Raw genomic sequence first — 25,434 nt, forward strand, 5'->3', positions numbered from 1 at the left:
GTGTCACTGATCCAATCCCAACTCTGCAAACAAAATGCGAGAAATTACTCACCAATCAGACTCATAGAGGTAGTGGTTTATGATCAACAAGAGATTATAACATAACATCCAATTACATGCTTGTCAGAAATTATTTCAATGAAAATTTCCGCATAACACTGATCTTACAAATAATCGGAAATAGTGGGTTTCCCAAACTCAGGAATAGCTGTAAAACTAACTGTTATTTCTGCGCATAGCAAAATAGGAAAACCTGCAGATGGTGGAAATTGGAATGCAATTTGTGACAAATGGAGAGAAAATCTTGAAACAATGGAATTTTTCACAAACATCGCACTTGGCCAGGGCATTTATTAAAAATGCGCCAGTCAGTAACCCCTTTCCATGAACCAGCCACACAAAATCAGAAAGCTCTCTACACAAAACGGAATCCATTCTCCACTCACAATGATAACCACTGCAATCAAAGGTTCATTCAAGTCCTTTAGTGAAGAAAATCGGCTGTCCTTACCTGGTCTAGCCTATATGTGACTCCAGACCCACAACAACGTGGTTTAATCGTAAGGACTAGATAATAACTGCTGGCCCAACCAAAGACCCCCACATGCCATGAATAAATCTCAAATAAAGTATCTTAATTCATGTGTAGTTCTCCCACCCACACAAGGGGGTGTAAGGCTGAATTTCAGGCCATAGATCTTCAGAACAAGAGCAGGCTATTTAGAGTCGTGAACTCTTTCTGTCTTTCAACTCCCGGCTGTTGGGTACCTCAACTTTATTTACTCTTAGCCACACCTCGCAGTAATCTCACCTACCCTGTCAATCTCAGTCAATACCCAGTCTTCACAACGCTTCTGGGGAGGAGAGTACCAGATTTATACGGATTTCAATTTTTGCCAGAAGATGCCCCAAGTTCATTGGAATAAACTGTTGAGCAATTTCAAATTAGACAATAACTAGGCAAACTATTGCCTGTTTCAAATGTTGTGGCATTGGACATTGTGAAAGTATATGGGATGATTATTTCTGCTGCCCTGTAATAACATATTTGCCTAAGGCTGACCCAAATATTAGTGTATAGACATTTACTAATTCAAACAGCAATCAGCATTAAATATCTGGTTTTTTAATAGCATGCTTTTAGGCAGGTTAATATTTATTTTGTAATAGGTGATAAATACACAATTAGAGGCTTGCACGTTTTACTGAGTTGGCAGCTGTTAAAATACTTGGATTAAAAGGAAACATCTTTGAATTAATGAATGGTGACACCAACATTCACTCAGTTTCCCTTACACATCTTGTCTCAAGAACTCAGTCAGGTATAAAATCTCCACGTTAGGATAAGATGTAAGGAGCAATAAAGCCCATTAACTTCATCCCTTCTTCAGAAAAGCCACACTGACCCATCCTGAATCCTTTCCCCAAAATCAGGTCTAATATCTCTCAAATCTATTTATAGCCTTCGCAATGGACTTTGTTGGTGACTTAGACAGCAACAAATGGATTGTTGAAGTAAGTGCCAAAAGTAAACACAGTCTGCCAAACTTTCCAACTACAGCACCAGTGGCTGACATTAGAGTTCAGGTTAAGCCAGACTGCACTTTACTTCACTGCGTCCTTCACTGTTGGCCACTTGTTATGGTTCTATTTGTCATTCCATTCTTATGGTGCTGCGTGGATAATGCCTGAAGAACTCCAGGTCTTCTTTTCGTACAATTTGAATTCTCTTTTTTAGGGCAACAGTCACTCTCTTGCTTAGGTTGGCTCAGTGGTTAGTATTGCTGCCTCACAGCTCAGAGACCTGGGTTCAATTCCATTCACAGGTGCAAACTCCACACAGACAGCCACATGCTCCGTGTGTCTGCTTGGGTTTCCTCTGGGTGCTCTGGTTTCCTCGCACAGTCCAAAGATGTGCAGGTCAGGTGGATTGGCCATGCTAAATTGTCCATAGTGGGCTGACTATGGGAAATGCAGGGTCGGGGTAGGATATCTTTGGAGGGTTGGTGCAGACTTGATGGGCCAAATGGCCTCTTTCTACTCTGAAGGGATTCTATTCTATTGCTCATTAGTCCTCCTACAGTAGTTTTTTTCTTCCACACAGGTTATCTGCATGATCTCACAGATGCACCACATTTAAAAGTTTCTCACCTTTCCAAGTGCTCCAAGCTTCACATCTACAACTTGTTACTTACCAGATCGTTTCAAGGTTCACATTTCTTAGAATGCTGACCTAATTTTGCTAATATAACGTTGGCTTGTCCATACACTTCACTGAAGCAGAAGCAGGCCATCTGACTGATCTAATAAATCCGCAACACCACTCTGCTGCCTTTTCCCTGTCACCCACAATTCACTTATCGATTAAAATCAGTCGACTCCAATCTTGAATACACTTATTGATCCAGACTTGACAGCCCTTTGTGGTAAAGAGTTCCACTGCTTCACAACCCTCAGAGGACAAATTTCTCCTCTTTGCTATCTTAAATTGATGAGAAACTACTTTCAGATTATGCCCTCTATTCCTTGATTTTCCCACATCTACCGTCAAGCACCGCCTGTATTGCACATTTCATTAAGATAGTGTCTCATTTTTCTAAACCCCAATGAGCACACTCCCAAGCTACTCAATCGCTTCTCATAAGAAACTCTTTCCATTATAGAATCATAGTGGGCTAAAGCACAGAAAAGGATCCTTTGGCCTATCAAGTCCACGCCAGTCAAAAACAACCAGCTAACTATTTGAACCCCATTTTCCAGCACTTGACCTTGTATGCCTTGGCATCACAGGTGCACATCTAAATATTCCTCAAATGTTGAGGGCTTTTGCCTGTATCCCCCCTGGCAGTGAGCTCCAGATCCACACCACCCTCTGAATGGAACAAAATTTCCTCTCACCCCCTCTAAACCTTCCTCCTGACCATAAATCCATGCCTTCTGGTCATTGCTCCATCCATCAAGGGGAAAAATTCCTTCCTGGCAATGCTCCTCAATTTAATACGTCTCAGGCATGCTCTCAGTCAGTTTCCTCTCCTCCAAGGAAAACCCACCCAGTCTGTCTAATCTCTCTTCATGGTTGAAACTCTCCAGCCCAGGCAACATCCTGGTAAATCATACCCTTCCCATGGTGTGCACTTCAGAACTGCACACGGTACTCTAACTGTGGCCTAACTAATGTTTGATACAGATCCAGAATATCCTTAATTAACCTCCAAACTTTGACTAATAAAGACAAGTATCCCATATGCCGTCTTTACCACTTTATCTACCTGACCTGCAACCTTAAGGGTGGACATTCACATCAAGGTTCTTCTGATCGTCAGTGGTGCTTCGCAGGCTCCTCCTGTTCCTCATATATTCCCTGGTCTTGGTTGTCCTATCCTAATGCATCACCTCACACTTTTATCTGGATTGAATTCCATTTGCTACTGATTAACCCATTAGACCAACTCACCTATAGTTTCCTGTAATCTAAGACTATTCTCTTCAATATTTAGCACCTAATTTTCATATCATCCATAATCTTACCGATCAACCTCCTACATTCAAATCTAAATCATACTGCAAACAACAAGGGCCCCAGCAGATCGCTGCAGAATTCCACTGGACACAAGCTTCCAATCACAAAATAAAATCTCTTGACCATCACCTTCTGCTTCCTGACATTCAGCCATTTCTGAATCCACGTGCTCTTACCTTTGCTTCCATGTTAGAGCTTATCAAAAGCTTTGCTAAAGCCAAATTGCTTGCGTCAAAGACATTACCCTCATCTACACACCATGTCATCCCTTTGAAAAGTTCAATTAAGTCAAACATGAACACCTCCCCCCCTTAACAAAACCACTGCCTTTCAACCTGAACTTTTATGCTAGCATCCCTCTCCAATTCAATAATATCCAGTTCTTTTATTTTTCCTGCCAAAGTGCAGAACCTCACATTTCCCCACATTACGTTCCATCTGCAAAGGTTTTGCCCACATTCTTACAGTGTCTATATCCCTCTATAGACTCTTTGGATGAAACCCATTAGTCCAGGGAAATCCTGTCCTTAGCCCCATTTGTTCTTCTCATTTTATCTTTATGATAGCAATTGACTTTATATCCTACCTGTGGGAGAAGGGGAAGCCATTTTGCCTACAGACCATTTTGCTTACATAAGCCAGTATTGTACCATTGACAGCTCACATTAGCTATAACCAGGAACTGACTGTGAATGAGACATTATCTAAATGACCAGCTAATTGGATGCTTTCCCTTACAATAATACAGCACCTCCAGAAGCCCCAAGGATTCTCTCTGTCTCTATGGGAGCCCTAGCCGACACAATGTCCCTGCAAACTGTCACCAAGCTACTCAACATGGATGACCTCAGCCCTGTAGGCCATTATGAACAGGATGCTACTGATTACTTTATCAAGTAATCTTCTGAGATTAGTTAACCTCCTGTTGCCGTTGTTCAACTGATTGATACTGTTTAAACATTGTTAGCCCTCTTTCAATACTATTAAACTATCAGCTATACAAACCTACACATACACAGGATCTGTTCAGGAGAGGAGGAATGTGAGGGACATTTGAAAGTGCTCAAGGATGCCCTCATAAGAACCAGGTATGATGCTCAACTCAACCGCCAGTTCCAATGTGCCACAGCGAGAAACCATAATGACCTCCTCAGGAAACAGACACAGGCTACAACAGAGAGGGTACCCTTGGTTGCCCAGTACTTCCCTGGGAGCCAAACGACTACGCCATGTTCTTCACAGCCTGCAACACGTTATCAATGAGGATGAGCACCTTGCCAAGACCGTCCCCACACCTCCACTTCTCACCTTCAAAACAACCACCAAGACATACATGATAGGAACAGTGCTAGGCTGCTCAGCCTTCTCCATCATTCAGTATGACCATGGCTGATCATCCTATTTAGCCCCCTGCTCCCACTTTCTCCCCATAGTCTTTGAACCCTTTATTCCAAACAACCATATCAAATGTTGTGTAGAAAATATTCAACGTTTTGGCCGCAAACAATTTGAGAGAATTCCACAGCTCACCACACCCCAAGTGAAGACATTTATCATCTCTGTCCTACATGGTCCCCTCCATTATTTCTGGCTTGTGACTCCCAATCATTGGGAACATTATTTCTGCATTTATCTTGTCTAGTTACAGGTGTCTATGGGATCACTTCACCTCCTTCACGTTTCTGAAGTCCGGTGAATATAGTTTTCTAAATAGCTGAATGGATTGACCTGTTTGAACTCGCTTCCACTTATCGGCATTGGGCATAACGGAATTGCTTTTTTTTTGGCACCACATTAGGATGTCTTTGCTTACATATGAATACAAACCCATATATCTACCACTTTCTTTTATGACTTTATTGTCATTTTTGTAAATATTCATGATAGCACTATTGGTAGAGTGACTTATGCCTTTACTTATTCCTGGGATATCAATATCACTGACCATTTATTGCCCAGAGAATAGTTAAGTGTCCACCACATTGCTGTACGGTCTGGAGTCATTCGCAGGTCAGTCCAGATAAGAACTGCCGTTTTCTTCCCTCAAGGACATTAGTGAATCAGATGGTTTTTTCCAACAGTTGACAATGGATTCATGGTTTAATTCCAGATTTTCTTGATTGAACTCAATTCCGAAAACTGCCTTGGCAGAATTTAAATCCGGGTGACCAGAACATTACTTTTGGCTTAATAGTCTAGTGAGAATATTCAGCCATCATCCCCAAACCAAACTGTTGATGGCTCTCCTTTCTACATTTATACCATCCAATCCATCAATTTGTTCAAGAATGCTTTCATTGTAGATGGAGAATCAAAATGAATGAGATCACAGCCTTGTCTACACACTTTTAATTCACTTTCCAATCACCGAGTTCCTTCTCATATCTGATACCATCAAATACAATTGAAGAATCAAAGATCTCTCTTATTAAAACCATTACTCGCTAGCTTCAGTTGACTTTATTTTTAAATTCATCTCCTTCAGTATTTTGGCCATAGAGAACTAAGTTCTCAGGTTATAAGTTTGCTCGCTGAGCTGCAAGACTTGCTCTCAGACAGTTCATCACCATGCTAGGTAACATCATCAGTGAGCCTCTGGTGAATCGCTGGTGTTCTGCGCTGCTTTCTATTTATTTGTCTTGGTCTGTTGTGGTGGGTGATCTCACTTCCAGTTCTTTTCCTGAGGGGTTGGTAAAAGGGGTGCAGATCGATATGTTTGTGAATGGAGTTCCGGTTTGAATGCCAGGCCTCTAGGAATTCCCATGTGTGTCTTTGTTTAGCCTGTACCAGGATGGATGCATTGTCCCAGTTGAACTTGAGTCCGTCTTCGTCTGTGTATAGGTACAAGTGATAGTTGGTCATGTATCCTGGTGGCTAGTTTCCTGCCCATTTGTCCAAAGTAATATTTCTTGCAGTATTTTGTATATCTGTCGTTGTTCTCTTCTTCCTTTAGTGAACTTTATACCAATCAGGACGTTGTTTGTGTCTGTGTGGTTTTCTTCTAATTTGTTGCGTTTTATGACAACAAAGGTGTAATCCGCATAGCGGACCCAAAGCTTGGGCTGGATCATGGGAAGGACTGTTTGTTCTAACACCTGCATAACTGCTTCTGCTAAAAATCCTGATATTGGTAATCCCATAGGAGTCTGGTTGATTTGTTTGTTGGTCCTCACATTGAAGATAGAAGTGGGTTGAGAGTCACAGGTCTACTAGCTTGAGGATGCTGTCCTTACTGATGGAGTTGGTGTTGTCAGGTGTTTGTGTCCTTGGTTCATCTCGCAGTGAGGCCAGTGTTTCTTTGGCTAAGATAATGTTTATTGATGTGAATAGGGCTGTCAGATCGAAGGAAACCATGACCTAGTCACCCTTTATCTTGGTATCTTCGATGATGTTAAGGAATTCCTGGGTGGAGTGGATGGAGTGGCTTGAGTCTTCTATGAGGTGTTTAAGGTTGCGTTGCAGTTCCTTTACTAGTCTGTATGTCAGTGTACTGGGAAGTAAGACTATAGGTCTGAGGAGGCTCCCCTTGTTTACGTACCTTTCATAATCCATAAAAATAAGATGAGTTGGATTCTTCAGGGTTCATTCTTTAAGAGGTCTACCTTGTTAATTTCACCTGTCTTGTGGAATTTCCTCAGGGTTTGCTGTAATATGGATTTCTTACTGTGGAGTCAGGTCCATCGACACCTGTTGGTAGATGTTGGTATCGGCGAATAGCGTGTGGTAAATGGGGTCCCAAACTGATCCACCTCTCAGAAAATGAACGGATGTGATATCACACACCACAACGATCAAGACAGATATATAGCAAGCAGGACAGAATACCAGAGCTTCAACAGAGGCTCACTGATGATGTTACCAAGCATGGTGATGAACCATCGGAGAACAAATCTTCTGGCTCAGCGAGCAAAACACAACCTGATCCACAACCTGAGCTACAAATCATCTCCAAAATCACAACAAAGTTCTGATGTACATGGTTTACATTTTTCATTATCTTGAAGCTTAGGACGGACTGTAAGCTTCCTGCCTTACAATGGAAACAAACTCAACTTTCTTAATCTTTTCTAATAAAGGTAAATCACTGCTGCTCAGATTATCTTTCTGAAGTACCTCTATAACATTTGGAGGACAATACTCTAAAGATATGGCCTATCCAACTTTATGCAATCAGCACTTAGTGCGAATATCCCACAGAAACTGACTTAACTAAAGCTTAAACTGTGAGAGAAGCCTTCATAGTTACCAGACTCAAAATCTCTCTGTTGGACAGTATCTTTGAAAAGGTCAATTTGTTGTAAGGAGTTCAATAAAACTGTCAAAAAAGTTACAGACCACAAACATACATATTTTTAAAATATTTTATTGCTTTAACCCAGAGGGCTATCAATAAAAAATTACATCCCCAGTTTGTTAAAGCATGATTTACCATTGCAACCTACCAAACTCAAAATATGTATTGCATAAACAGTCTCAGAAAGAGCACTGTCCTGCAGTCCTTATTCCTTGCACACATCCCAAATAATCAATAATGCTTTTCAAAATGCATTTCAAGTTTCTTTTGTCCAAGACGAAACATGTACTTTATTACTGTAGGTGCACAATTTCACAGTTATGTCTATTATATCTCCCCAGATGGGGGCAGTCTTTATAGAGGTTTTGTACATTACTGGCAGACATTACAGTGTAACCAATATACCAGGGAATTAGTTAAGACTGATTTAACAGGTTATTGGCAAATGTTTCAGCTCTGGCAGTAAGCAAACCTATCATTTAAAAGTGTGACCTAAACATCATAGTTCTCTTATTGCTGCTGAACTGTCTGTTTGAAAAGATTCGTTACCTGACAGACCCCAACAAAATTTCCAATGAACAACAATCAATTATACCTAGGGATTGATTAAATTACACTGTAAAAGATATCCAGTAAAACTTGTGTTTCAATACAGGTGATATCATAGGAAATTCCCAATTCTATTTTATTTCTGCTGAAATCACAGGAACCTTAGACAAAGTATTAAAAGCATTTAGATTGGACAAAATTATCATTTGTGAGACAGAAAAAGTTAGAATGCTAACCACTAATGCCATATTACCACCATTAGGATACTTGTAAATAACAGACTTCTCCGCACTGGGAATCAAGAATATTCTGTTTCAATTATACTTGCAGTTAAAAATGGAACTAACCAGATTACTTTTCAAGTAGAAAATGATTTAATGTATACAGAAGTCAATCAACCAATGTGGTGGACTGATGCTGTGCAACTGCAGGTGGGCACTGGGTCGCAAGCTGGTTGTGGATCGAGAGGCTGGAAGGAGTTAGCTCACTTCCTTTGTCTATCATTGTAACAGGAGGAGGATGTTCTTCCCCCTCAGGTATATTCTACCATTCAATTAATTATGGTTGCTCTGTACCTCAACTCCATTCACCAAATTAGTTGATGTCCTTCGTTATCAATCCCAGCCTTGAAGTGTTTTGCATCCTTAAAATAACTCACTGTGGTTAAAGACTGGAACTGACAATGTTGGTGGGAGCACTGCAACTGATCATTAGTAGAAATTATACTTGGAATAGCAAATGGGGAAATGCAGCAATATCTTTGGGACTTACTTTGTAAAGTGAAATAGATCTCAAAAAGTGCACTTTCGATTTTAAAATCATAACTCTTCAAGATTTTAAAACAAAAATCAAGCACAAACAAGATGCATGTATAATCATAAAACTCAACAAGGTATTATGGAATTATATCAACTGGTTAAACCAGCTTCTGGGTAACCTGGACGGCAGATCAAATCTTTTAGTGCAAATGTCAAAATAAAAAGGAACATATATAATCACAATTTGAAACTTTTTTTTGTAAATGAAGACACTGAACTTATTTTTGCCACTCTTCTTTCAGAACCAATACAAAGTTAACACTCTCCAAAAACAGCCACCTCATCCCACCTCTCAGATATACACATATCACCTCAAACTGAAGATGGATACAGAAACAGTTTCAAATGTACATTAAACATCAAAACTATTAACTACCAGATATAAAGGTAAATCCCCCCCCCCAATAAATAAATAAGTTACTAAAATTTAATTATCAGCACATTTTAAAAAAATTATTTTGACAATTGACATGGGCTGCATTGTTTTGTGAGATAATGATTTTTCTTGCAAGTACCAAATACTGAGCTTCTACCACAAGTACATTTTTTTGGTAAACTGATTAAATTAAATGCAACATTTCATGTCATATCAGCGCTCTTGTAGCAAATGCCATGAAAATACAGGAATCTGTGATCACAGTCCTGCTGTCGGGAAACCATACTAAGCAGAACCCAAGTACTTAGCCATCGCATACACACCCTGCCGCCCCCAACTTTGCCAAGTGTACAACACTTGGCTAGGTTCTTACCCACCACCCAGATTGATGGTATTGGAGATCACGTGATCTAGGTGGGAGTGGAGAGGTAGTAGGGATAGAATCAGAAAACATAAAAGAGGAGACATCATTTAACAGGAGACAAATTTCATCTGTGAAGACAGTGATTTCTCACTCAAGGTGGGCAGGAAATGCAATGTCGACAAGACATGGTGTCTGCACTCACCTTACTATTTCCGTAACAAAACAGCACAAAATCCATCTGCCCTCTGTTGTAATGGGCAAATAAAGTAATTCAGACAATCAAGCTTCAGCACATTATGTTATAACTAAATGAGTGAGCTGTTGGAAACTGTGTTCAGTTAGTGTGTGAATGAAACTCTATAAATTCAACTGATTAATCTGTAATGCAATAATCTGATCACTCCTGCTCAGTATTTGGACTTCCAAGATCAAAAACAAAATATTGCAAACACAGAACAATGGCATAAAGCTACAAATACCAGAAATGCCCCAAACCTGAAAGCATAGCTTTCAACAAGGCGTTTTGCTGTGTGTGGCTAACCACTTTCCCACTGATAAACTGTCAATCATTCTCCACCTTCCTTGCTTTCAGAACAGAATCCATTGCATTTTGCCCAATGATTGTGTCAGTGCCATAAACCAAGAACACAGTGAGCCATCGTACTCTCCTGACAGGACTGATTAGTTTTCCGGACAAACTATTCCACAGATTGGTGTTGTCGGTGCTCCAATATGTATAACATGAATCGAACGGTCTTGGCATGATCTAGCCAAATGCAAGCAAAAGGCCTTGCAAAACCCAGAGCTTGACCAGCATCTGTGAATAAATGCCTTCCTTGGAATTTTTGAGTTACAGGTGCTTTATATCCTCGAACGTTGGTCCCTGACACATGAAATAGTGAAACATGCAACAGCCCACAGCAGTGCAGAAGGAGAATCACAGTTTTTTTTAAAAAAAGTGAGACAAGAATCAATTTCCTGCAAGGAAAATATTTTCTTGCATTAAAAATGTAGCAGTGGCAATAAAACTGCAGGTCCTTAAACTGGAGAACCAGCTTGCCTTGGAATATCCTGCAGGCCATATACAGCTTTTATAAAGGCACTTAATAGTTTGGTAACTTCTTCAATCAGTAAATGTCTGTCACCAAAACATAGTATTTTAGTACTTGAGTGCTAAAAAGGCCAATGGCTGGAATGCATTTTAAAAATAAACAATTTTCATTTTATAGTTTTTGCCTTTGGATTATATAAAGCTGTCGGTTACTGAGAGGACTAACTGGTTCGGTTCTGCAGCCTCCTGGTAGTAGTATGGATGAAATAGTCTTTCCTGGCTGCAGATTTGCATGGCATAATATGTGTGGAGTAATAGATGAGGGAAACGGAAGGTAAAATAACAAACAAATTCATCTGGGACTGAGCCCAAAGTTTCTTGCACTTCCTCTGGCAGTTCCCTATAGTGGTGTTTCTGAAAATAAAACATGCAAGATATGTAAATGTTAGATGTACAGTCAGACACTCTTATTTACCTAAGATGATCATTGTTTTGTACAGAAGCCCCCTAGCTCTGCAAACTAGCAACACAGAGCATGCCTCCTCGTTACGCACACCGGTGGAAGTAATGGTGCAGTGATAATGCTGCTGGACAGCAAATAAGAACCCTTGGTTCGAATCCCACCAGAGTGAAATGTGAATTCAATAAAAATCCAGAATTAAATGCCAGCCTAATGTTGACCATAAAAAAGTCATCTGGATTGTTACAAAACCCCATCTGGTTCACTAATGCCCTTTAGAGAAGGAAAGTTGCCTCCAGATCCACAGCAGACTATTTATAGCTATTTTTGCAATAAACATTGGCCTAGCCAGTGATGCTCACATCCCATGAACAAATTAAAAATAACTCAAGATATCCAACAGAGCAATAAAATGAAAATTTGATACGTGCACACACTAATAGGACTCAGGCAATTTAAAAAAGGCACTTTGCAATCAGAGAAATGAATAAAACCTTAGGCAGTTTGTACGTCCTCACCCTGAAACAATTCCATGTTTCATAAAACTGAAAATAAAACTGATCGGAATCTGTGATTATCGAATGAATAGCCAGAAGAGGCTGGGGCGTGGGTTTAATTTCTCAATTAATCTGTCAGTGACAGACTGACTGCCAGAGGGAGATCAGGCATTTCACTGGAAGAGAAAGGCACCATCATGCCCCAAACTCAAAGACCAGATACTAGAAGCGGGGAGAGAATGAAGTGAGGCTGGGCGGATATTTTAAAGGTAACACTCACAAAACATCTATAAATCTCACTTACAAAACTGATCAATGAACCAATAAATCCATTAATCGATAGTGGCATATTTTACTCCAAGGTTCATGGTGCTCCAGATTCCTCATTGCTGGGTTGTCAATCTGCTCTGTAACCAGACTGCCACCAGAAGGTGAACAAGCCGGGATGACCAATTCAGTCATCTTCTATACCACTCTTTACACTGCTGACTCTGCGTCTCTATTCCATGGAGTTAACTCAAGATCGGAAATTAGGAATGGGAATGTTAGTCACTTAGCTGAGTTCCAGCAAGCTCTTCCGTTAATGGCTGACAGGCATGTTCATTCTTAAAATTGGAATGAAACAAAGGTACACAAAGCTATCTGGAAAACTTATTTTCCAGGCTTTAAATTACTACAATAATATTGCAACATTATATTAAAAGGAGATTCTCAGATCAGTGCTTTGATTGTGACCACTTTTCGATGCTTGGAAATGACACAACTTTAGGGGACTCAGTGTTAGGCTGGGCCGTTCCTGGATGAAATCCGAGAGAATGGCAGAGGCATGGTGAGACTATAGGGAGGGAGGCTGCTTGAACTGCAGAGATTAAAGACTTCCACTTGGATTTTCCAGAAAATGAATCAGGCCTGAAGGACTGACCAGTAAGGCCACACCCACTACAGAAAAATCCAAGCACCTCAAGTGACCAAGCAGCTGCTATCTCTAAGTCAGAGCTCCATGCCAGCTGTTATTGTTAGCCATTAGTTTGGGAAGCTCTGTTCTGGGTCATTCACCAGAAGAATGCAGAGTAGTGCCATTTAGGGACATGGTTTTGTTTACTCAATAGCACTGACAAGGGGTAGTTTATAGTATCGCACATTTGCAGTTTGCAACAGAGACAAATTAGTCTTTGGGTTCTCGTGACCTTTCCTGCCAGTATAACAACAGCCTGAACCTCAGCATGTCCATGGTTACTCTTTAACTCATATCCTTTTCACATCAAGACTACCCACTGTCACCAGCTCACGTCAGCCATCTAGTCATGGCTAGATGACAATGACATCCCTTCCTGACTACAATATTCCAGTGGTCTCTGGCCAACATTCCATCTCCCATCCACAAGCTTTATCTCACCCAGAATTCTCATGCCCGCATCCTACCTCACATCAAGTCCTGTAACTCATCTCCAAGTTGGCTGACCTTCATTCTGCTGCCCCCTACTACTCTACAGTGCCTCAAATGTGAAATTCACAAACTTGATTATAACATTCTGCATGCTCTCATCCTTGGTTATCTCTGTAACCACCTTCAGCCCTGCAACCCTCCATGAACTTGGTGCTTCCTCATTCCAGCCTTTTAAATCGGTGTCCTCCAGCTCTTTTTCAAGTGGGAACAGCTTCTCCCTATCAAATCCATTCAGTAATATGCAAGATGTCAATAACTTGCATTTAAATGGTGCCTGGGAATTCCAGAACCTCGGACTCAGCCGTGTGAAGGCATGATGTCAAGGTGATGGAGTGAATGGAAACTGAAGATGTGAAAAAGAAACAAGGGTGTTGTGTGAAAATAAACTTTTTTCACACAGCGAGTAGCTTATAGAATTACAGGATTGCCCGAGTGCAGGAGGCCATCCAATCCATGGTGCTTACACTGGTTCAATGACATGGAGCCAATCTCCTGCCCTTTCCATGTATCCCTGCACACAATTTTCATCTCTGTACGACTTGGAAATGGGTGGAGACAGGTTCATTAGAAACATTCAAGGCGTCACTGGATGATTATTTGGATAGATACAGTGTATAAACACATCGGGAAAAAAGCAGAGGGTGTGCTCTCGGTAACAAGGCATCTTTTAAAGAGCTGGTGCCAACAAAATAGGCCAAATCGCCTCCCTCTGTACCATACCAATTCAGTAATACAGCTAGGTCACAGTCTGTAGTTGGAGGATGTCATTTACTAATTCAAGAATTAGTTCATCTGAGGTTTTAGAGGTTTCTTCTATCAAGGTTCTCACTGCCCTTCTCCATGTGTCCAAATAAAATGGTGTCTTGTGGAGATGGCAGGTCAAATGCAACACATCCCTGAGCAATGAACAGGCTGGGTTACCATTGACTGCCATTACATTTACAGGTAATAACACTTCATCTGACTGACAGAGACCCAAATAATGCACATTTGTAATATTTACAAGAATTATTAGCAATTTTACGAGGGATCAGAATGATAGATCTTGAAAAGATTGGTATAATCACCTTATTCCGCATTGCTCGCAGGAGATCTCGCACTGAGCTCCCTTTATAAGATCGGAATTTTCTAAGATCTGCAAAAAAAAGTTACTTTGTGAAGAAGCACTCGTTTCATGCAACTGTTCTCAGCTTCCTGGCCATAGACTTGTGAACCTTATACAGTTTTAGATTAGATTAGATTACTTACAGTGTGGAAACAGGCCCTTCGGCCCAACAAGTCCACACTGACTCGCCGAAGCGCAACCCACCCAGACCCACCCCCCCACATTTACCCCTTCATCTAACACAACGGGCAATTTAGCATGGCCAATTCACCTAACCTGCACATTTTTGGATTTAAGGGAATAAAGATCATAAGGCAAATGGAAACTGAAACTTGAGCTTGTGCTGTCAGATCATGATTGACAGATTCCAAGACAAGGATTAGAGTGATCAGGTGCAGATGATATACACAACAGCCATGTTCCAAAATGGCTATGATACTCGATTCAAGGCTAATTTTCAAATGGAAATCAAACAAAACATTAACCTAGCAGTATTTTGGGAGATATAAAGGAAGAACAGAGAAGTTTGTCAATTGGGATTGGTGCCTTCAAGAACTGGAAAAGGCACAATGGGAAAACTGCTTCATCTGTGGCACTGAATTCTATAATTCCTTTATAAAGGCTGATAAGAAAATTACTAGGACAACAAATACCTTGCTGTGCCACTGAATAAACTGCATCCCTGCCAAACAGCCCCTACTCCAGGCTGCTGCAGGTCACAGATTCCTCCATCACAAGGTGGGGCAGATAGCTGACTGAATGAGAAAGGCAGGACAACCTCTTCAGTCAAAACCACTGACCTCATTAAAATCCAGACTGGCTTTGAGAGTTCCACATTCAAACAACAACCACAAAGTACAGAGACTGCAATCTCTGTGCACCCACACGCTACCCAACTAGAAATGAACAAGGTAAAGGTTGGGACAACTTTCATTTGAGAAGAATGGGATTGCACAGTGGCTCAGCGGTTAGCACTGCTGCCTCACAGCACGAGGGACCTGGGTTTGAATCCACCCTGGGGTGACTGTCTGTGTGGAGTCTGCACGCCTCCTGGAATCTGCATGGGTTTCCTCCCACAGTCTAAAAATGTGCAGGTGAGATGGATTGGCCATGCTAAACTACCCATCGTGTTCAGGGACGTGTAAGTTGGGTGGATTTCCTATGTGAAATGCAGGGTTATGGGGACAGGGCAGGATCATGGGTCTGGGTGGGATGCTCTTCGGAAGTTCAGTGTGGACTCGATGGGTAGAAAAGCCTGCTTCTGCACTTCAGGGATTCTATGATTAAAAAAGCAGAAGAGAATCTGAAGGAGATGTCTGCGGCTATTAACAGGAACATGAACAGAATTTCAAGACACACTAAGTGACTCACGCTGAGCAAGGAGTCAGATTTTAGATGAAGGCTTAATTACAAAAGATTTGCACAAACATATTCTTTGCAAAACTTATTTCCTCTTCCCTGAGCATGGTCAAGTAAAACAATAATTGTTAAAATTAATAGTTACCAATGTCAATACCAGGCCACTGATTTTACACACCTATTGCCAATCTCACCAGCACAGGGTTAGCAGTGAGTACATTCATTCTTGAATCATGAGAGAGAATGGATCAGCAGAACGTCAACTCAGCCACATGACCTGCTCACCTGTCTGCAGAGGTACAGTGATGTGCTCTTTCCAGTCACCTTGAACAACACTTCGTCCACCTCTCTCCAGTTCTCGTACTATTGGTCCATCCAGAGGCTCCTTTTCTATTCGATCACTGACATCCTGCAATGATTAACGCACAATTACAAGACCCGACATGATTCCTAAGATCATACCATGTTTGTCGGTTGTAACAGAAATGGAATCTTTCCTGTATACAGATTTCAACAACGTACCTTTTCTGCCTTTACACTCCCCATTTAAAGACTCAAAAGATGCTCTTGTACCCTGATGATTTGGCAGCTACAATCACTTTCTGGAGAGGGAGGGAAAGAGGGAGTCTGACACACCCATAGTGCACCCTTTAGAAAGGGAATTCTCGAAGTGATTTTGAACCAGTGAGTGGAGGAACAGTGATACAGCTGAGAGTCAGGACGGGGTGGGGTTGGAAGGGAGCTTGCACTGTTTCCAAACACCTGCTGCTTTGGTTTTTGGAGGAGGTAAAGGTCATAAATTTGGAAGGAGCTTGGTGAGCTCATGTGTGCACTTTCTATGTGGTATATACTGCTATCACAGCAGTGGAGAGAATAGAAGTTGCAAGTGCTGGATGGTGTCAAGATGGCAGCCTTGTCCTGGATGGTGTCAAGATTGAGTTCAGTTGGAGATATGTCCATCCAGACAAGTGGGCAGCATTCCATCACACTCCTGACCTGCAGATAGTTGAGAGGCTATAGGGATTCAGCTGGTGAGTTACGCCATGGAATTCCCAGCCTCTAACCAACTATTACAGGTACACTATTTACATTGCCGATCCACTTCAGCTTCTGCTAACACTCAGGATTTTGATAATCAGGGACTCAACAATGACAATGGCATCGAGCATTGAAGGGAAATGGTTAGATTTTCTCTTGTAGATGGTCATTACCAGATCTTGTGACATGAATGCTGCTTGCCATTTATCTCCCCAGGCTGGGATGTGGTCCAGACCTTGCTGTATATGGAGGCATGGACTGCTTCAGTATGAGGAATCATAAATGATGCTGAATATTGCACAAACAATGGTCAACATCCTGATTTCTGATCTGACAATGGAGGAAGATATTAAATGAAGCAACTAAAAATGGTGTGGCATAGGATACTGGCCTGAAGAAGTTCTTCAGAGATGTCCTGGAGCTGAGATGATTGTCCTCCAACAACCATAACCATCTTCCTTCATACACATGACTCTGCCTAGTGGAGAGTTTTCCTAAATGATTTCCATTGGCTCCAGTTTTGCTAGTGCTCTTTAATGGCACACCCAGTAAAATGTGGCCTTGATATCAAAGGCAGTCTCAGCTCAACTCGAGTTCAGCTCTTTTGACTATATTTAGACCAGAGTTGCAATGGAGTCAGGAACCTAGTAACTTTCATTTGAGAAGAATGGGATTGCACAGTGGCTCAGCGGTTAGCACTGCTGCCTCACAGCACGAGGGACCTGGATTTGAATCCACCCTGGGGTGACTGTCTGTGTGGAGTCTGCACGCCTCCTGGTGTCTGCATGGGTTTCCTCCCACAGTCTAAAGATGTGCAGGTGAAGTGGATTGGCCATGCTAAACTACCCATCGTGTTCAGGGATGTGTTAGTTGGGTGGATTTCCTATGTGAAATGCAGGGTTATGGGGACAGGGTAGGATCATGGGTCTGGGTGGGATGCTCTTCGGAAGTTCAGTGTGGAACCCAAACTGAGTTTCAGTGGACTCACTGCTAAGTCAATGCTATTTGAAAACACTTGTCAACAATCACTTCCATCATTACAAATACATAAAGGACAAAAGGGTAACTAGGGACAGAAAAGGGCCCCTCAAAGATCAGCAAGACAGCCTTTGTGTGGAGCTGCAGGAGATGGGGGAAAATACTAAACAAGTATTTTGCATCAGTGTTTACTGTGGAAAAGGACATGGAAGGTATAGAACGTAGGGAAGTAGTTGGTGACATCTTGAAAAATGTCCACATTACAGAGGAGCAAGTGCTAGATGCCCTGAAACACATAAATGTGGATAAATCCCAGGACCTGATCAGGTGTACCCTAGAACTCTGTGGGAAGCTAGGGAAGTGATTGCTGGGCCTCTTGCTGAGATATTTGTATCATCGATATTCAAAGGTGAGGTGCCAGAAGACTGGAGGTTGGCTAACGTGGTGCCACTGTTTAAGAAAGGTGGTAAGGACAAGCCAGGGAACTATAGACCAGTGAGCCTGATGTCGGTGGTGGGCAAGTTGTTGGAGGGAATCCTGAGGGAGAGGATGTACATGTATTTCAAATGGTAAGAACTGATTAGGGATAGTCAACATGGCTTTGTGCGTGGGAAATCATGTCTCACAAACTTGAATGAGTTTTTTGAAGAAGTAACAAAGAGGATTGATGAGGGCAGAGCGATAGACATGATCTATACAGACTTCAGTAAGGCGTTCGACAAGGTTCCCCATGGGAGACTGGTTAGGAAGGTTAGATCTCATGGAATACAGGGAGAACGAGCCATTTGGATACCGAACTGGCTCAAAGGTAGAAGACAGAGGGTGGTGGTGGAGGGTTGTTTTGCAGACTGGAGGCTTGTGGCCAGTAGAGTGTCACAAGGATCAATACTGGATCCACTACTTTTTGTCATTTATATAAATGATTTGCATGTGACGTAGAGTTAGTACGTTTGCAGATGACACCAAAATTGGAGGTGCAGTGGACAACGAAGAAGGTTACCTCAGATTACAACAGGATATAAACCAGATGGGCCAATGGATTGAGAAGTGGTAGATGGAGTTTAATTCAGCTAAATGTGAGGTGTTGCATCTTGGGAAAGCAAATCTTAGCGGGACTTATACACTTAATGGTCAGGTCCTAGGGAGTGTTGCTGAACAAAGAGCCTTGGAGCGCAGGTGCATAGTTCCTTGAAAATGGAGTTGCAGGTAGATAGGATAGTGAAGGCGGCGTTTGGTATGCTTTCCTTTATTGGTCAGAGCATTGAGTACAGGAGTTCGGAGGTCATGTTGCAGCTGTACAGGATGTTGGTTAGGTCACTGTTGGAACATTGCGTGCAATTCTGGTCTCTTTCCTATCGGAAGGATGTTGTGAAACTTGAAAAGGTTCAGAAAAAATTTACAAGGATGTTGCCAGGGTTGGAGGATTTGAGCTTTAGGGAGAGGCTGAACAGGGTAGGGCTGTTTTCTCTGGAGTGTCAGAGGCTGAGGGGAGACCTTACAGAGGTTTATAAAATTCTGAGGGGCATGGATCAGATAAATAGACAGTCTTTTCCCTGGGGTGGGGAAGTCCAGAACTAGAGGGAATAGGTTTAGGGTGAGATGGGAAAGATATAAAAGAGACCTCTAAGGGGCAATGTTTTCACGCAGAGAGTGGTACATGTATGGAATGAGTTGCCAGAGGAAATGGTGGAGGCTGGTGCAATTACAACATTTAAGAGGCGTATGGATGGGTATATGAATAGGAAGGGTTTGGAGGGATATGGGCCAAGCGTTGGCAAGTGGAACTAGATTGGGTTGGGATATCTGGTTGGCATAGATGACTTGGATCGAAGGATCTGTTTCCGTACTGTACGTCTCTATGACTTCATGTTCCTGATGATTGAAAGCAGAGTAACGGGGCAGTAATTGGCTGGGTTGGATTTAGTTTTTTTTCTTTTGTCAATGGGACATACCTGGACAATTTTTTTCACTGCCACGTAGGTGTTAATATTATGGCTGAGCTGCCACAGGAGTGCAGCTAGTTCTGGAGGATAAACCATTGCAACTATTGGCAAGTTGTTGTTCAGGTTCTGTAAAATCATCACAGTCCCAGTGAACCATTGGCTGCTCTCTCGTTAGAGAGAAATGACTGGTAGTGGTTTAACGTGAGGGTCACCATACCTCATAGCAAGGAAAGAGGTTGAGAAGTCGAGTCAGTCATGGTAATCTCAGCCACTGCAGGAATCAAACCCACGCTGTTGGTGGCACAAACTAGCCAATCTTTGCAGTATCCACCGTATTCAGCAATTTCTCAATATTACATGGAGTAATCAAAATGGCTAAAGACTGGCACCTATGATGCTGGTGGCTTTAGGAGGAGATAACAGATGGTTCATCCACTCAACTCTATTGTACGATTACTTAGCTCAGTACTGAGTATTACAGAAAGCTTTTACTGTCTCTGCAGTGTTAAGTGATCTCAGCTAGAGACAGTGGAAGCTCTCTGACTGGACTTCCTACACTCAACGTCAGGGAGGGAGGTGAAATAGTAACTGGCTGATACTTCAGCTCATTAAACTGATGACAACACCTAAACTCTGGGTAAGAGCAGGTTTAAACAAAGCTCTCTAATCTCTAAGTTTGAAATAGGTTTGCTCGTGACTGGGGGAAGTAGAGGAGCACAATCCGAGTTCAGGAAAGGAGGGGGGCAAGAAAAGAAAATGAAAGTGTAAAAGAGAAAATTAAAAACCACCGATCTACAGATGCACAAGTATACTGAACAGCCTTTGGATTCACACTTACAACAGTTAATACATAATCCCTTTAAAACACAGATTCTTCCCTAACCAATAAGCTGCTCATGATGGAGTGCAGCAAAGGAGCAAATTGCCAAAAACATCTACCCCTCTCAAACAGACAGGCAGGAATAAAAGTTTGAAAATGCAGGGAAGGCACTCCATAAAGGCACTTATCCCTTGCAAGTAATGTCCTCTAAATACTCTTTTCTCTCTGAAATCAACAGTATTAAGCATCTAGCAAAGAAAATTTGAAGGAACATTTGAAGACAATAGTAGAAGGAATGCGTTCATGCAAGGGAAAATAAACAAACCTGGAAAAACTGAAGCTGTTTTTCAAGACTCCAAAAGAAAGGATTTTTCAGCACACACTTTGCAGACGGACGTTTCTGTGGGTCCATGTTTATCATTTCCTTAATTAAGTCGTGAGCAATAATATCCACTAGAAAGAGACAGAAATACACAACGAATGACAAATTCATCAAGCAACAGTCAAACGTGTCTGGAACGAGATTGCTGAAGGAAGGATTGATCTGAATGCACAATTGAAGAAATAGAATCAGACCTTTCAGGTGTGTGGTAGGTGCAAATAACAACTAATGATGTTAAATTTGAAACTGAGATCTGAGATGCAATAAAAAGGTTAGTAACTCCTGGTTAAAATTTTCCCACTTTATACTGATGCAATGGAAATGCATTAGTCCAAGAATGTGCTTAGGGGGATAGTTAAATGAAAAAAATGGCTGTTACTCTTTCAAAAGAACTTTTGTTGCTGACTAGTGCCTGCTGTCTTGTGTAATTTTAAGCAGACCTGTCTAGAAAATTAATGGAATTCTTCCTTTAGTTTTAATAGAGGGGTGACAATTAAGCACAGTGACGCACTCGAATTCTGCTTCTGAGTAAATCCAAATACTGATTGCATCAACCAAAATATAGGAGGTAACATTATCACATGATAAATCTCCACCGCCCTTGGCAGGAGACGCGCACGTGTGTGTGTACGTGTGTACGTATGTATGTATGTATGTATGTATGTAGGTATGTCTGGGGGGTGTGGTCAGGGGCTACCTTTTTAAAACTCACCATGTATATCACACTTTAAATGTTGAAGGTTACTGACACCCAATAAAATATTGGCTTGTCGCTGCAGAGCCTTTCCATATGGGTGATTGCCTTCTGAAATCACGTAGTAGAACAAACAACCAGCAGAGAAAATATCCACTGCACATGTCTGAGGACAAACAAATAAATAATTGCTTTAAAGAATGAAACAGATTCAAATACTCTGTAACATCATGCTTGAAAAATTCAAAATCTTTTTCTGTTCAATTTCAGTAACCAGATAATCTTGTTCAATGCTGAAAATGGTTTGCTAATTAATATTATCATCAAATCCTGCATTCGATGTGGCTGAGTTACCCGCAATCTTGGAGGCAGCCATTTTAAATGATGAGCTGAGTTGAAATACCTTGATTAAAAAAATAAAAACAGCAACTGCTGAAAATCTGAAATAAGAAAATGCTAGAAATATACAACAAACAGACAATATCTGGAGAAAGGAACAACATATTAATTGTTCAGTTTTAAATTTTATAAATTAAAACAGTTACATTTATGTCTTTACATGTGCAGGAACTCCGGGAGAATCTACAGTGCTTAATTAAGTCACCCTGAATTTTCAGATACACCATACGTTGACTGCATTGTGTTGAAAGATTGAATATCTGTAGAAGTGCTGACCAATGTCCAGCAATAAAATTTGATTTCCAGAGAGGGACAGAGACAGAACAATCTGGGGACATGGATTCAAAACCCACAAAGGCAGATGGTGAAATTCAATTAACTGAAAATCTGGAATTAAAAGCCTGCCTAATAGTCTAACCATTATCAATTGTCAGAAAACCCTTTTCAGGTTCATTGACCTCATAAGAGTCATCCTTATTTGGTCTGACAAGGAGTGACTGGAGATCAAAAGTGATGTACTGGACTCTTAACTACTCTCTGGGCAATTAGGGATTCGCAATAACTAGCCAGCAAAGTGAACATCCCATTAGTAAATAAAAACCCACAATCTCACTACCAAGCTCTAACATCAATAATCAATTAGCCATGAACAAATTCATGATGAATATCTTACTAGCACTCAAATACAACTAGAACAAATTTGTCAACAGATTGCTTGGATTCTAACTTTTAAAAAAATCTCAATCCTTTTGAGGAAAAACAGCAGGGTTGATACCATGAACAAGATAAAGTGGGGGTTGAATCCTTTTTGCCTCTGAACCAATCCTGTGATTTCTACTTGTAAAACTGAGCAATGAGAATTGCAAGAACTGTATAATGAGTAGCTCAAATGGGGGATATAGCCATCTGACCTTATTGATGTCTGGGGATGTTCAAAAAATCTCAGTAGAACAAAACAATTTAAATGGTCTGATGATGACAACAATAGCTTTCCACAGGAGACACCAATTCAGACCACTCATGTTCCTGTACTCCAAATTATTCTTTCCAATTCTCTCCAGACTCTGGGAATTGGAAGCTATCAGAGTAACTACAGCTGGCAGTGTCAGCCCCAATCGCTAACTCACCGGATTTGCCTTGCAATCTTCATTTAGCACTTCTGGTGCAATCCAGCCTTCTGTGCCAGGCACTCCAGATCTGCGGCTGAAGCTGTGTCTGCCCACTGCTAGCTTCTTGCAAAGACCAAAGTCGGAGATCATGGCTTTCACTCTCCCATGGGCGTTAGGCATTGAGATTAAGATGTTGTGTGGTTTCAGGTCTCTGTGAACTAATCAGACTTTTGGACTTTAGAAACAAATAACAACACAATGCTAAATAGTAGCCATGATAAAGGGTCAGTGAAGTATTCAAGTCACACTTTTTATTCCAAAAGAACATTGTAGAATCAAGTTGTACATAGATATAGCAATGTAGTTTACAGGTCAAGTAATTTAAAGAACACAACAAACTCACTACAGTAGTTTGAGAATTTAAAATCCTGAAATGCAAGGAAAACGAGCATTTGCAAAAAAAATTACTATGAAGTAATCAGACTGTTGTGAAAACTTAACTAGCTAATGAGTAACCAGTCGGGAAAGGAAGGTGCCACCTTTGCCTGGTCTGGCAGACGTGCAGGTCAATAAAGTTGTGTTGGACTCTCAGCTGCACTATGAAGTCAGCCACATCAAATTCTGCCTATGTGTCAAATGTCAGCCTTGCCAGTAATACTCACATGAATAAAATTTTTAAATGCCACTTGATACCAGTACAATTATACCAATCTGCAGTGACTTGTGTCAGAAGGAATAAGGAATAGACCACCTAGGAGATCCCATGCTAAAAGGCGAGGGGCTGATAGTTGCTTTTTGCAGACTTTGTACCACACAAGACCAACTCTGAATACAGTTACATCACTTGTCACAGTGGCATGTGAACTTCTGACATTTGCCTGGACTGCTGGCTCAAGAATAATTAGACAACTGCACCCACTTAGAGTTAACATTTTGAATGCTTGACACTGAATCTGTTGCCTGCTAACTTGTAGGAATGTTAGGCAAGCACATTTGAATCAACAGTCCAATAGTTCCATTACTGCAAGGCAAGTCCAATAGTGAACAAAAGCATAAATGCACAACAGGGGTGAAATTCTTACACCCAGAAAGACTCCATGTTTGATCCTTCATCTGTTCTCATTTCAGATTGAGTAGATAAGTTTGGAATACTCAGAAGGTTCTTTCTACTGACTATGAGTAGTTCCTAAACATTTTTTATGTGACACAGAGCTGCAGCTCAGCTAAAATATTGTGCACAACTTTTACAACAGTCTTATAATTTAGAGATCAAAGCATAGAACGTGCAGAGTAAAACTTACAAGGATAAGAATACTGAACTTCCAACATAAGGAAAATGACTGAGGGTTAACCTCCTAGAGGTCTGTAAAATAATGAAAGGGTTTGGTCGGGTAGAAACCAAGAAAATGTTTTGCTTGGAGAGGAAATACAGAACTATGAGCCATGAACAGGATGGTATCCAATAAATATGACAACGAGGCCTTTGGGACCATACAGACGTCTTGAGTTAGACTTCTACAGCACAGTCCAACTGAAACTACAAGACTGAGGAGGCTGTATGGGAGTATACCACAAAGGCTGAATAAAACAGCAACATATTGATTGTACGCTGCTGTGTGCGTCAAGGACATTTTAAATTGCTGAAGGGAGTTGCTACTTACCAATATTCAGTGAGTGCAGATATGCCAGGCCAGATGTGGTTTGCTGAAGTAGAGGAATAGGCTCCAGACCATGGCGGTCAAAGTCCTTTTGTTCAACATACTAAGAAAGAGCAAACAGTCATTCCTGAAAACATTAGAAGCAAAAAGTCACATAAACCAAAACATTTAAAGAAAATCTTGGACTTGCGGAATTTTTTTTTTAAATCACCAATGAAACTTCAGTGGGTCCAATAAACTAGATAGTAATGTCATTCCTGCCTCTCCAATCCTTTGGTGGTTCTCTCCTTGTTTGCTGATGTCATTCACCTTGCTCACATTGCGGCTTTTCACAGCATTTTGTTTTAGCTCCTCATTTAACTGTAAAGTTGCAATTCATTCTCATTGAAGACAGACAGACAGATAAGTGACTGTGGTAGGCAGCTCTAAAGGACTGAATCTTTCACTTGCTGCCTCCTGAGATGTGAAAAAATGTAAGTGTGGAACTGACTCTGCAATTCCAACCAGTAGTCTTTCAAACTCAGTCCCAATACATTTTGTCCACAGCCAGTAATAGTAACAAGTATCAAGGCA

At 41.2% G+C, this 25,434-nt stretch overlaps 1 protein-coding gene across 1 annotated transcript in view; it reads right to left on the minus strand.

Annotated features, from left to right (window-relative positions):
- Positions 1–7,867: 7,867 nt before the first annotated feature.
- Positions 7,868–25,434, minus strand: part of LOC132827910 (serine/threonine-protein kinase/endoribonuclease IRE1-like) — a 91,775-nt gene continuing 74,208 nt past the window's right edge. The window contains exons 16-22 of the mRNA XM_060844715.1: positions 24,865–24,964; positions 23,222–23,421; positions 21,714–21,861; positions 20,945–21,072; positions 16,126–16,249; positions 14,444–14,511; positions 7,868–11,386 (exon numbers count right to left, since the gene is read on the minus strand). Coding sequence (XP_060700698.1) covers positions 11,165–11,386; positions 14,444–14,511; positions 16,126–16,249; positions 20,945–21,072; positions 21,714–21,861; positions 23,222–23,421; positions 24,865–24,964 — 990 coding nt within the window. The 3' untranslated portion in view covers positions 7,868–11,164. The remainder of the gene's footprint in view (positions 11,387–14,443; positions 14,512–16,125; positions 16,250–20,944; positions 21,073–21,713; positions 21,862–23,221; positions 23,422–24,864; positions 24,965–25,434) is intronic.

Source organism: Hemiscyllium ocellatum, chromosome 25 (genome assembly GCF_020745735.1).
Source record: "Hemiscyllium ocellatum isolate sHemOce1 chromosome 25, sHemOce1.pat.X.cur, whole genome shotgun sequence".
NCBI classification, from domain to species: Eukaryota; Metazoa; Chordata; class Chondrichthyes; order Orectolobiformes; family Hemiscylliidae; genus Hemiscyllium; species Hemiscyllium ocellatum.